Genomic DNA, 14,712 nt, shown 5'->3' on the forward strand with positions numbered 1-14,712 from the left:
GAGTGCGTGTTTAATACTGATCAGTCTGGTTTTCATGAAGAGTTCCATTCTGGCAGGACCCATAATGAATGAGGAGAAAAGGTCCTATTAGAGGAAGCACAATCTATGAATTCACTAACTCATAGCTACACAATACAGCCAATAATTTCGCCAGATGGACAACTCCTGCCGAAGTTGCTAGTGGTGTTGAAAGAAAAAAAAATGGCACATTTGGTCCTAATATAGAAAAAAAACTATTTACCGCATCAAATGTGTACACTTTGCCTTCAAAGTCTGGAAAACTGACCAAAGAACTTGTACAGAGATGGTTACGGGATGTTTATTGTGAGCTATAGAGCATCCAGCGTTAAGAAAAGACTACAGGCCTTATGGGCTTTTACTTCTGTTGGTGTTACCCACTTTAGTTCTACATGTATATAAACATTATAATGAATTCCTATCAAAAGGTATACTTTTTCTTATGAAACAAGGATTGGTTGTGCCATACAATACTAAATAAGACGTAAAATCATTTTGATATCTTTGAGTTTATCCTTTTAAATATCGTATATGCGGTTCAGTACACGGAACAGCCGGCCATGCTTGTCGCATTGCGCGCCACATTTCAGCGTGTAGTGCGGAAGTGTGTACAGTAGACAACACGTGTAATAACTCAGCTTAACCACTGCGAATCATCATTGGTGAGGTCAGTGCGGCATGTTTCCCTTTTTGTGTGTGTCACTCATTACAATGATTGGGAGATATTCGGCAGAGTGAAGTGATCGTCTTCCTGGGGCGCATAGTGTTTTGTTATAAATACAGTATAATTTATTGTGTTTCATTTTTCGTGTATTGCATTGCTTTTGGTTGTGTGTATCGTGTATAGTTTTGTCTGTTTAGTATTTTTTATATAATCAGTCAGCGAGTAATACATTTAAATTATAGCTGAACATGTGAAAAGGATAAGTAGTGAAGTTGTCTGGAGAAAGGAACGGCAAATGGTGCTTAATTCATTTTCATATTTGAAAACGAAGCATCCAGGACGAAGTGTAAACTGGGTAGTAGATAAAGCCGCAAAGTTTTTAGGAATTTCGAAGACTTCCGTCTTCAAAATAAGGAAGGAAGCCAGCGAAGGGCACTCCAGAGTCCCAGCAAGAAGCGGGAAAGGAAACAGTTAATTCGCAGTAATTCCAGACTCATAAAAAACCATGATTTTGTCAGAAGTGGAATACGGCGCACTGTTCATGAATTCTATTTTAGAGATGAACCGCCAACTCTGAACACAATCCTCACTTCCGAAAAACAGCAACTCCGAACTACCTGATTTTAAGAAATCATACGAATAGGTCATTCAGCATTCCGTATTTTATGTTGCGGAAGAATATTTAAGTTATCGTATTTTGTGATAAACATGAAGCCCTTGTATCTGTTGTCACTTACGAGTAAATTTATCTGAAATGGGCTGAAGGATACATCACCGAGACAGAGATATCTCGCCGTCAGCTTCCTGTGTTGTAACCACACAGTATATGCCTTAATGAAATAATGAAATGTTTCTGGGGGCTAATAGACTCAGCACTGCGCTCCCTTAAAGCAACAACGATCATGAAACTTTCTCAGATATAAGAAACAAGACAATCATTTCGGTTTCTGGATATGCATATTATTATTATTATTATTATTATTATTATTATTATTATTATTATTATTATTATTATCATTATTATTATTATTATTATTATTATTATTATTATTATTATTATTATTATTATTATTATTATTATTATTATTATTATTATTATTATTATTATTTAGTTCGCATCCCTGCATGTTCAAACTCTTCCTCTATTTCGAATGATACAGTCAGTGGGCTATTATCCTTAGAAACGTTTTGGCAAAACGAAATTTCATTAATGACTGGAGATAATCTGGCATTTATATTATTATTAGTCTTGCAACAGCTGTACCAAGCGTTGTATAATTTTATGTCATGACTGTATTTCGCAAGCAGTGTCCGAGCCGCGCTGAGTGAGCGAGTATGGCAACAGTGGAAGGCAGCAGGCCCATAAGGCCTGTAGTCTTTTCTTAACTCTGGATGCTCTATAGTACTAGAGTACAGTGTTTTAGTTCTCGATTCCTGGATCCGACAGAAAGAAGAAAATATTTTAAATGCTAAAATTGGGAGTAAGAAAATCATGTTCAAACAATTCCTAAAGGAGCCACTGGACTTATCCAGCCGTTAGATGTTTTGGGCTTCCGCATTTGGAAGCAATTTATACGTATTTTGTACGATTTAATTTTGTTAAACTCGTTAGACATCAAGGTACATTTAAGGAACAACATTTTAAAACTGCAATCTTTGACGCACAACCAGTTCTCCTCTCCGCGTTTTCGTAGCATGTGGCAGTACAGTTGGTACAAATGTGGCTATGTTGACAAGAAACCTTCACATTGTGTTAATCCAGTCGATTATTGTTTCAAAGAAGAGCCTTCCTATAATCAATGTAATACTTGTGAAAGCGACAGCGCTGTAAGATGTGCATGGTGCACTTTTTTGTAAACAATCACTATTGCACTAATTACGAGTAACAAGAACTCGGGCGTGAATCTTTCAAACCTTGTTGTTCAAACATCGTCCTTTGTACACTTGTTTGATGTGCTGTTTTCATATTTACGTTTTGCACATCTAATCGGGAAGTTAAGGGGAACGCGCTAACTATACGCTGCCTGGCTGCTGGCGCAGCTCGACACAGCCCGGTTGGCTCACGTCCGCTGCTTCGCTCCTCCCTATCTCTCCGCCAAACCCAGATACTCCCGCGGCACTTCTAATTTTACGACTATTTATTTGTTCTATTTTGGTGTTTAAACTTGCGCTGGGGACATGCAGTTTTCACCTTAGCATTCTACTGCCCCCCACGAATATTCCTGCCTAATTTCAACCGAATCCGAGTGAAACACAAGTATTTGTTCCCTCGTAAGAACAGCATCTTCTGTCGATTTTTGTGGAATAAATCCGTACTGCCATTGACTTAAATGATTGTTTCTATATGTGGTACATGACCCGATCGATTATTTACTTCTCAAAAATCTTCCCCAGAACTGGAAGAAAGCAAATAGGCCTAAAACATTTGGCAGTAAACATTCTTGAAATAATGCCTTTAGGGATTATTTTAACAATTGCAATTTTCCAAGATGTGGGGAAGAGGCTGAACACCAAGCACTTATTAAAAAGGGTGACAAACAGGGAAGGAAAACACAAGTGGATATTTTTGATAATGTTTGCTGATAGTCCATCCCAACCTGGTGCTTTCTTGTCATTTTTGGGAGTATTATTCGTTCGACTTCTTGGCAGGTGAATAGCACATCATCTGCAGTATTAGGAGGGATAGTGGAAAATAATCTAATGGCCCTTTTGCGTTTCTGTGTCGTCATCTTCTTCGGAGAAGAAAGAGTTGATAAGAACATTAGCAGTGTCTGAATCAAACAGTATTATTCAAGTTTTCAGGTTTTCTTGTTAATTTGTAAACAACACCCCAAGGATTACATTTCGTAGGCAGTGTGGCTGAATGGATCTCGAACCAGTCCTCAGATCCAGGTAAAAATCCCTGACCTGGTCGGGAATCGAACACGAAGCCTCCGGTTAAGAGGTAGACACGCTACTCTTACACCGCGGGATAGCCTCAAATTATTTGAAAAAACAAGTTCTTTTAGAATCATCAGTGAAACTACGAAGAAACGCAATTATTACAATTACGAGTTTTCGTGGATCACAGAGAGGTGAAAGAAGGAGCTGGTTTATCTACGATAGTCAAAGATTAATTTAAAACTTGGAAAATAAAGATTATATTTCTTTTCAGATATTAAATTTTAACAAACTATTCACTGGGTGAAAGAACAAGATTTCAGGTACAAATCGAAAAACCCAGAAATGTTTAGTTACACTTTGAGCTCCAAGCTTCCTATTTACAAGGTCCCTGCATCACTACTGTTGCCTTTAGTTCGATAGGCAAGGAGACGAATCTTCCAATTTGTTTTCACAGGAATTTAAATCACAAGTTTCACGAGCACTTTCCTCCAAAGGTTACAAGTTATGGCCTTCCATAGGCACGATTCAATATTCACACAAATATATTTTACATTTGAAGAAACTCTACCCAGGAGACTGCGCTCCCAAACCCTTACAGGCTACTCAAGGCAACCTTTAACTTTTACAATTGGGATTAGAACGTCTTTGCTCAATAAAATTACAGTTTCAGGCCTCTCTAGGCACGACCTACAATTTACAAGACCATTTCAATTGCATTTTCAGTTTACACAGGGGTATCGAGTACCCATTTACCGGGCCTTCGTGGAAAAGTACAGGTTAAAGTTACTGGCCCAAAAATCAAAATGTATGGAGGCGGAACTTGCGCGCCTTGAAATCAAAGATTAAAACCCTACTTGGGCTTGTGGCAGAGGCTAATCCCATACAACTGAGGTGACTAGATGGAGGAAATTTAAGTTACAAGGCTACAGATAGAAAACAGTCACCTCAAATACAAGTTGAGAGGGTGTCACACTCTCTATTCCCGAATGCACTTGATTTACTCGAACCTTTACACGAGAAGAAAGAAAAATTCACATTTTAGGAAATGGACTGTTACATAGTTAAAGATTGTAAACTTCCCCTCGAGTCAGCTTGCGGAGATAACTACTGAGATAGAAAAATGGTGGCCATTACCTTAGCTGATGTTCTGCCTGTCGGTGGATGAGACCCCGCCTCCTCTCTTAACACACACACTGAATAGTACGACGATCAATAAGATAAGTTGGCTGGAAAAGGCGTCAGCTTTTATACCCTAGAGGAAGGTTCGAGAAGGCTCTGGACTAAGACCAGACACACCCTCTCATTTTTATTGGACAGTCGAAAAGTTACAAGAAGCCTGTGATTGGCAGAAAAATATACACACAATATTTTTGATTCGCCAGAATCCAAAGTTGGCGGGATAAGTAAGAAGTGTTGCAAATCTTGAAGTATCAAAAACAAAGAAAGTCAATTCATTTCAGAAAACCTATAAACACAAAATTTCTTTAAATTTCTAGTTGTTCCACTTTGCTCCAGAGTGCATGACATCAGGTTTTTTAATAGAGACATCTATGGAGAAAAGTCCCAACTTTTTGAAACAGTTGTTGTAAACTTTGTGTTCTTGAAGGCGTTTCATTTAAGTGCACGGCGTTGATTTGTACCTCCGAGTACAGTTTCGACGTTCCAAATTATACGACATGCAAAGATTTAATAAAAACTAAATAATATGGAAAGTACTTAAAATTTATGATTGTGACTATGTTAAAACTTACCTAGATATTTCGTCAGTACTTGTAAAAGCTAAACGCCTTCTTGGCTGTAGACTTACTTGTCACCGTATAAGCATACAAGGAATGTGAGTACTAAGATTGTTTTCCTCTTTCTCCTTCAACCGTAAGTCCACCAGCAAAACAACTTCCAGGAAGAAACCTACCCTCGTTTATCTTGCTGACCTTGCCTCAGACAGGGGAGACCAAACTTGCAAATACCAAGAATATTATCGGTCCAAATTACAAGGACATCCCCTAAGCTTGTCAATCAAATTGCGTGTTACGTGAAGGGTGGGAATACCACAGTAAACGGCTAACACTTTCTACTTTTGGTGTGACTAATAGACTATGAATACATCTACTTTTAGCAACAATAAAACTAGCACATGCTTGCTAATATAACAAGAAACGAAGCAAAGTCATCTCCGTACACGAAAGGCCATGAAGGGGTGGAAGGTAAAGGCTTCCACTATCCGTAACCTCGCCACTGTATGGGGAGCTCTACACCCGACCGTCTTTGTCCGCCTGGTCTAGGCTGAGTGAGTGAACCTCCGGAAGTGGAAATGTCGTTTTCTTAAAATTTTCGACTTCCTGGCGGGAAATTGAACCAACGTCCTTCTTCGTGACCGAAGACTCCTTTACCAGGTCATCCAGGCACCCCTTGTTCTTGTGTTCCGGAACGTGTTACAGACAAGTGAAAATAATCATTCACATACAATGGTAGCCGTAATCCCTTGACCCTTCCCAAATCGAGAGCAAGTGATGGCTGCCTTGAACAGTACGCTCCCCCTGCACACCTGTGTATTGTAAACTACGATTGGTTCTGTCACTTCAGCTTGTTTTTCGTAGAGTTGCACCACGACCAACAATATGCAGGGTCTCGGACCGAACGCACACGGCAGGCAATCTTATAAAAGTACTGGGTTACGCAGGCATTGTTTCTGGCTGACGCGAGGGAGTTCTGCCACTGAAATGTTTCTGATTTCGTTCGTAATATTTTCTTTCAGTTCCCCCAATGTGTGAGAACTATTTCTTTCAGTTTACCGCACAAGTAAAAATCACACACTCTTAGATCCGGAGAACGAAGGGGGAAAATAGACCAGTACTGATCACTCTGCTGTATGAGCAGAGGCTGAATCTTACTGAAACCACAAACGCGATTGTTCTTCTTCCCTTAACTGATGGAAGAAAGGCGTCGCTCTCTGCATTTAGTGTCCGCCTTGCACTAACAGCAATGAGGAACTTCATAAACACCGTTAGGATTGTCTCCACACCAATCCATACGACCATTAAGATGAAACAGGAAGTTTTACATGCGAGAACACGGTGTTGCAATCTCCATGTTAACAGCTGAGGTTCAGATCGTACACATGCGCGCCTCCCATAGGACAGAGTTCTGTAGTAACACAGTTATGAGTGAGAAAATTAATTCGTATTTGCCATTTCTCTCCAAATAATATGTCAGTGTATTAAAGAAACATATCGAAGAGATGTTTACTACAGAACAAACACCCCAACCTCAACCTTTCTATTACACATCTTGTCAACTGAGCTGTCTTCCCTTTCCTTTGATTTTTCTTTTTTCTGTTTGGAAGAATTTAAGTTACACTACCGCCATGATAACTGTGGACTGCGCGCAAGTCACCCGTTGTCAAAATTCATAATAATTATTTTTGTTAATATATCTCCTTAGAGGAGTGAGTTACAAGAAGCAGCACTGAAGTGTCTTGTGATGGTAAAGCTCACCTACAGCTATGCGGTGTTGTTTCAGGAACACACCGGTGGTCTCGCGCGCAACCTCAAGGCTCTGGTTACCAAGACGACGTTACGAGAGCGCTACAAGACGGCTCACAGCTACCTGCAAAAGCTTCGCTTCTTAGTTGAAGACGTAAGTACAACATCAAATTACTCTTACCGTGGTTCAAGTCGAGACAGTACGACTCAAGTACGATTTACCATCATTTCAGATTTCAGCGATGGCGCTGTCTGTGACTTTTTAAAATGTTTCGTATCAACTCAAGAATATATTTGTGGTTTATAGATATTGTCTTTATGTATATATTTGTTTGTTCGGCCATCACGGGCAATCTTTCGACCCAACTTTAAATAAATTTAGAGATCTACTTATCTGGAGGAGGTTTACATACGCACACGATTTCAGAATGACTCTGGGGGAGACGAAACAATTCTTTAATGTTTTTGTAACAGCTGTAGACTCTTTGCAAAACATTTCTTTATGCAAGTAATTTTTTCAGCAACTGTTTTTTCCGTACTCTTAAAACAAAAATAGATGTTTCCTCTGGGGCTTGTGTTGTAGCAGGAAGTGTGAACTCTAACAGGCTGTGTCGCGATGTCTCACTGTGTGTCCGCTGCTGTATGAGGATCGAACGAGCGTCCGGGCTGATGACGTAACAGAACAAGAAGTGTGTAAGACGATTCCTTCTCAGCAGTGAGCAGAAGATGAAAAGAAACGACTGCCGGGTTGGAAGAAAACGAGAATTGGCCAAGGGAGGTTGGACAGGATAAATGAAAGTCACGAGACTGGCACAAATACTCAGTGTGGCACACCAACAATCGAAAAAGGGGGCAATCAAACGACAGGTGGCCCAACACCGCAACCCAAGCACAACCACCAAAGAGATAAGAGGCGCCTCCCAGCGCAAAATCACGCCCATTACTAAGGGAAGGCGTCGATAAACACCCAACACAGGATAGGGAAGCGATGGAATCTGGGCAAAACCAATAGGTCAATGACTATAACAGAGGGTGGAAGGAGTTAAAGCATAGAGCAATTCATTACAATAACACTCGCCGTCACACTTAAGGACCAAATTTTCATGCTGTTCAAGAAAATCAAGAAGTAGGGTGGGTGGTCCAATATAAATATGTAAAACAAATTGAAATCAATTAAATTTAAAAAAAATAATGTCAAGATTCTTTTTCAAAAGAACTACCACACCAAGCGTGGTCACAAAGCTAGAATGTCTACAACCTCAACCAATTAATAAAGTACAATAAGATTTTCTAAAAGAAATGAACTTGAGTTTACATTTAAATTTGAGCCTCATAACAAAATACTGTTCGTGCTCGTTTTATACCTTCCTGGGTACGCACGTCCCTTCCATTTACCCATTTACAATTTATCAATTTGTTATTAAACAATTGAAAGCCAACAGGCATAACTACCATAAATAATTACATGGTTTGAGATACCTCAGTGAACACGGAAGCGTTTTAAAAGAAAACATCTATCCGCATCACCAAACAGAACGATAATGTCCTGAAGTAACATAAGGGTAGGCTGAAATTTAAATAAGAAAAGAATCTAGGTCAAAGAAAAAAGTAAATGATTGAAATAAAACAATCAAAAGGTAATATAATAATATTAAAGAAATAAACACCCATCCCGTGACCCAGTTCATCACACAACAAGGAGCGTCAGAACATCTCAAGTATTGTTACAACACTGACCTACACCACGACAATGCGCGCTAATCAAACCGTTATAAAGATAACAAAAGACGGAAGCATACTACAACAATGCAATAAAATGGAGGCCAACTTTAGAAACAGTAGCCAACAATCGAAAATTAGAGGTAGGAAAATTAATAATAATAATAATAATAATAATAATAATAATAATAATAATAATAATAATAATAATAATAATTGCAAATGAAGAAATTGAATTAATAAAAGAAAATGGAATTAAATTCAACCCAACGCACCCTTCAGTGTTCACGTGGGTGTAAAATTTACAAGCGTTACATAAATTTAAATATTCAGTGGCCTTTACGAGGCTAATTATACATACATACTATACACGTTGTAAAACGGTTACCTTGCTTCTTTTCTTTCCACCGGGAGAAATTTTAAATTAATAACCTCAAATAGAGCAAGTAAATTTATCACAGCTCCTGTAAAGAGCAGATCGTTTGAAACAGACTGTTCTCGTGACATAGAAGTACGTCCCTTCGCTTGCCCAAATACAATATAACAGGTTGGGCATGGTTAAAAATTTGCGGAATTAAATAATTTCATCCACCAAAACTATATTTCGTATGCTTTAACATGGTCGGAAGGCGAATGGATCTCCAGTCCAACACAAAAATTAATATTACATGCCGAGCCGACATGTTGAATGCGTATAGCAGCAACTTGAACGAAGTGATGCCGTACAATGTGGCCGAAATAGTTTATATAACATATAAATTGGACTAACCAAAGTGCTGAAGCTATCCATGTATTACGGCATGCTTCGATGGTGAAAGGAACGGTCACATTAAACTTGTGTCTTAAAGGAAAAACCACACACAAATAATTTTCTATCAACCACCCACCACTAACAGTAATTTAATTCTCGACGAAATCACACATTAGGGTGGTTTGTAGATACCCACGGATCGCTTGCTGGCCATTGCAACGGGAGTCTACAGGACAGACATGTTGTCTGTAGCGTAGCTGGCTCACAACAACAGTTGCAGCGGCTTACACCAGGGCGCTCTGCCGAAAACATTTGACAGTCAGTTGACGAGCCAACCAATACCAATTTCATAACAACAAAGTTGCACTGAATATCCAATGGTGAGGAAACAGCCCACCCTTATTTTACAATTTACTCCAATAACAATTAGCTATCGCTGTGTTGCCTTACATGGCGCAAAGTTAAATAATAGATTCCATTCTTGTTTTCTTTTAAATTCCACACGAACAGATTTTAGGTGTAGCGGTAATTCTACATAGTCCCCATAATGATACCGGTACATCAGCTAAGGGCTCCGTGGTCACCAACCCACGCTTCCAAGTTGAGAGCCGCAAAGGCCTCTTTTATTCGCCTCTTACCGCAGGCAGGAATATCATGGTTGTTTTTCTATCCCATCCCCACCAGGAGGGGAATAGGTTGGGAAAGGTAATAGGAAAATAGCAACCATAGTCTTAATTAAGGTACAGCCTTGGTGTGAAAATTGGAACAGAAAACATTTTCAGGGCTGCCGAGAACCCACTATCTCCCAAATGCAAGCTCACAGCTACACAACCCTATTGCGCAGTCACTCAGAGACATAGCTTGGTGTTGTCAGTAAAGCAATGATCCCCTTCGACAACATCGACGTCATGGAAACATGCAGCAAAATTAAGAATTAACTCGCACCCAAAATACCTGGCATCATCCTGCGCCATCAGCTACTGTAAGGACTTTCCGGAATTTCATGAAGGCATTACAGGCATTTTTTTATCCGTGTTCGATGTTCAGGAGCCAGAAAGTAATTCTCCAAGGTAACCGTGAGTTTAGCTGTAGTAGTATATACACCTAGTAGCTAAAAGGTCCCAGGTATGTCCACTAATCACAAAGTAGACCTTAGAGTCCGAAAACCGGTTATGGATTAAAATAGTGTGCTGATACAACTGTTTGTGATGATTAATAACAATAGCAATAGTAAATACTACCATCAGCACTGTTTACTAATATGACTATATTGATTGTGACAGCCCCAGCATGCGCTACCAGACGTGTTCCTGTGGGTGATCAGCGGCGGCCGAAGAGTGGCCTACCAGCGAGTCCAGTCCCGAGACCTCATGTACTCCATCGTGGACGAGGAGTGTGGGCGAGACTGCGGCAGAGTGCAGACGCTCTTCCTCAAGGTTTGATAACACTCCTTACAACTAGAGTGCAGCATATCTTAATGTGACGTCACAAAAAAGTAAAATTAAGCTATTTCTGTGCCGAAAGCTGAAGGGCTAAAGGGTGAGGAAAGGTTTCAAGCTCTATAAAACTGAAAAACACATTTCGAAAATCACTCCGGCATTCACGGAAAAATCGCTTGTTTCTTTACTCGTTTTCTTTTCTGTTCATGCGGCGGTCCATGTCTTCCCTACTCGCCGGATTATGCACGCAGATACAGTAAGCTAACTGCCATCTTTCGATGACAATTTGAAGCCAAGTAGAGCTATATTCTCTTTGAAATCAGGCTTTGAAGATCATGCGAGTTTGTCTCGATCCTCCTCTATTGCATGCTCTAGGCTTTCTGCGACAAAGTTTATCCGCTAGATGGCAGGCATAGACGCTCAATGTTCCAAACTTATTCTAATGACGACAGCCTACAAAACACGATGCAGTATGGTCATATGTTCACTGAAGCTCGTAAATTGCACCAGCAATATTAAATATCGGCAATATTACCTGTATGAAGTAGCAGTTGGCCTCTTAATGCACAACTTAAAGATTTTCCTGGACGAAGGCTTGGAGTGGTACCGTACTATTTGTGTTCTTGCCAACGCAATATCAGTTAAGACAGGTCTTACGAACTTGGTTAGGATAAAATCACTAACAGTTTGCTGATGTTCTTTGACCTCACACTGTAACAAAACACATTCTGAAAGGGAAGACATCGCAAGTCCTCGTATTTCCCTCGTATGTTTGAAGGTCTTCGACAATAGGGCACAGCAGCTTAAAAAAACTCTTGGAGATACTTCACCAGAGAAACAAAACAACGTATTGGGTATCGAACTCCTCTTTTGTCTTGATGCATAACCATTTCCATTTAGCGGTGTCGAAGCTCTAGGCTCACGCAAATGTCAATCAATCACTACTGATCTGCATTTAGGGGAGTCGCCCAGGTGGCAGATTCCCTCTCTCTTGTTTTCCTAGCCTTTTCACCCTTTGTAAGTTATTCCAATCCCTAACTCCCCTCATATAAAGGAATATTTGTCCCAATTCGTCTTCTTGAATTCCAACTTTATTTTCAAATTGTGTTCTTTCCTGCTTTTAAACTCAAACCTATTCATCTACTAATGTCATTCCACGCCATCTCTCCACTGACAGCTCGGAACATACCACTTAGTCGAGCAGCTCGTCTCCTTTCTTCCAAGTCTTCCGAGCCCAAATTTTAGGATATTTGTAACGCTACTCTTTTGTCGAAAGTCACCCAGAAAAATTCGAGCTGTTTTCCTTTAGATTTTTTCCAGTTCTTGAATCAAGTAATCCTGGTGAGGGCCCCATACACTGGAACAATATTCTAGTTGGGTTCTTACCATAAACTTAAATGCCCTGCCCTTTACATCCTTACTACAACCCCTAAATACCCTCATAACCATGTGCAGAGATCTGTACCCTTTATTTACAATCATATTTATATGAATTCCAACTTTATCTTCGCTCGTGTATGTGATTATATTAACATCTAGGTACTTACAATGATCCCCAAAAGGAACTTTCACCCCATCAACGCAGTAATTAAAACTTTAAAACTCACAACCTGACTTTTAACCCAGTTTATCATCATACAATAGCGTATTGTCCATCTCAGAACATTATCGAGGTCAGTTTTTGATATAGCTCCTTCATGCAAACAATAATCAAATAAGTACTTCAGATATGGTACTATATCCTAACCCATTGCCTTTAGTATATCCCCAGAAATCTTATCATTTCCAGCTGCTTTTCTAGTTTTCAACATTTGTATCTTACTGTAAATGTCATTGCTGTCATAGGTAAATTTTAATACTTCTTCAGCATTAGTCTCCTCCTCTATCTGGACATTATCCTTGTAACCAACAATCTTTACATACTGCTGACTGAATTCTTCTGCCTTTTGAAGATCCTCGCATACACACTCCCCTTGTCCATGAATGATTCCTGGAATGTCCTTCTTAGAACCCGTTTCTGCCTTAAAGTACCTATATATAGTTTTCCATTTTTCACTAAAATTTGTATCACCGCCAATTATGCTTGCCTTCATATTATCCTTAGCTGACTTCTTTGCTAGATTCAATTTCCTAGTAAGTTCCCTGAATTTCTCCTTAATTCCACAGCCACTTCTAACTCTATTTCTTTCTAACCTGCACCTCCTTCTTAGTCTATTTACTTCTCTGTTATAATAAGGTGGGTCTTTACCATTCCTTACCACCTTTAAAGGAACAAACCTTTTTTCACACTCCTCTACAATTGCTTTAAAACCACCCCAGAGTCTGTTTACATTTTCGTTTTCTTCCGATCATAGTTACTTTTTAAAAGCTCTCTCATGCCTGTTTTATCAGCCATATGGTACTGCCTAATAGTCCTAATTTTAATACCTCCCTTCGTTTCTTTCACATTTATTTTTAACTACGACAAAAACAGCTTCGTGATCACTAATACCATCTATTACTTCGGTTTCTCTATAGTGCTCATACGGTTTTACCAGTACCACATCCAGAATATTCTTCCCTCTAGTTGGTTCCATCACTTTCTGAACCAGATGCCCTTCCCATATTAACTTATTTGGCATTTGTTGGTCGTACTTCCCGTTGTTCGCATTTCCTTCCCAATTGACATTTGGTAAATTGAGATCACCTACTACTCACACACTCCCTTCCATATCGTTTCAAACATAGCTGATTATCTTATCAAATAATTCTGAATCAGCGTCAGTGCTACCTTTTCCCGGTCTGTACACTCCAAAGACATCAAGTTGCCTATTATCTTTAGAAATGAGCCTTACACCTAGAATTTCATGTTTGTCATTTTTTCGTAGTTTACAAATTCTTCTTTCACCACAATAAATACTCCCCCTCCTACCGTTCCTATCCTATCTCTACGATACACACTCCAGCTCCGTGAGAAAATTTCTGCATCCATTATATCATTTTTCAGCCATAATTCAACTCCTATTACAATATCTGGTAAGTTTATATCTATTAAATTACTTAATTCTATTCCTTCCTTTACAATACTTCTACAGTTCAACACTAACATTTTTATGTCATCCCTACTTGATTTCCAGTTCCCTGTTCACTTAATACCGCTCCCTAGGCCACCCCGTTTCCCTGAATGTACCTCCCTATTACCCTTCCAAACAAATCTCCTAACTTATATGCACCACTGCGGTTTAAGTGAAGGCCATATCTATTTCCTAACCACCCACTGGAATCTAGAAATCTCACTCCCAGTTTCAGACATACCCACTCCACAGTCTCATTTAAATCACCAATCACCTTGCAGTCAGTATTCCAATGTCCTTCATCGCCCTACACACATTATAAAATACTGGTACTGCACACTTTACACATAGACCTATGCTACTGAAATAATTGTATCTTTCGTGGAGAGTGTATGGTATGATGACATCAATACAACAGATTCTGCCGTTTTTGATCTCCGTCACTGCCTTCGTGATATACGGGCGCCACGTTGCGAATGTAATACACAGTGATTGGGAGCATTCTTTGGATAATTGTGGCTGTTGAAAGACAGACCTCTATTTTGAAGTATATTGCATGCTTCTTCTCTAAATTTATCACATCCGGATTTTCGTACATAGTGTTTATTGAGATAATGAGACCTCATAGTTTAGGTTAGGTTGTTACCTTCACGTGATGAGTAATATTCAAGGAACATAATGCTTCTCGTGGAATTTATTAATT

The 14,712-nt window shown here is 39.4% G+C and overlaps 1 protein-coding gene across 1 annotated transcript in view; it reads left to right on the forward strand.

Moving 5' to 3' along the window:
* The window catches only part of mfr (misfire), a 426,204-nt gene that overhangs the window by 100,114 nt on the left and 311,378 nt on the right, over positions 1 to 14,712 (forward strand). Inside the window, exons 10-11 of the mRNA XM_067152717.2 lie at positions 7,085 to 7,201; positions 10,801 to 10,953. Coding sequence (XP_067008818.2) covers positions 7,085 to 7,201; positions 10,801 to 10,953 — 270 coding nt within the window. The remainder of the gene's footprint in view (positions 1 to 7,084; positions 7,202 to 10,800; positions 10,954 to 14,712) is intronic.

The sequence above is a fragment of the Anabrus simplex genome, chromosome 8 (assembly GCF_040414725.1).
Source record: "Anabrus simplex isolate iqAnaSimp1 chromosome 8, ASM4041472v1, whole genome shotgun sequence".
Classification (NCBI taxonomy): Eukaryota; Metazoa; Arthropoda; class Insecta; order Orthoptera; family Tettigoniidae; genus Anabrus; species Anabrus simplex.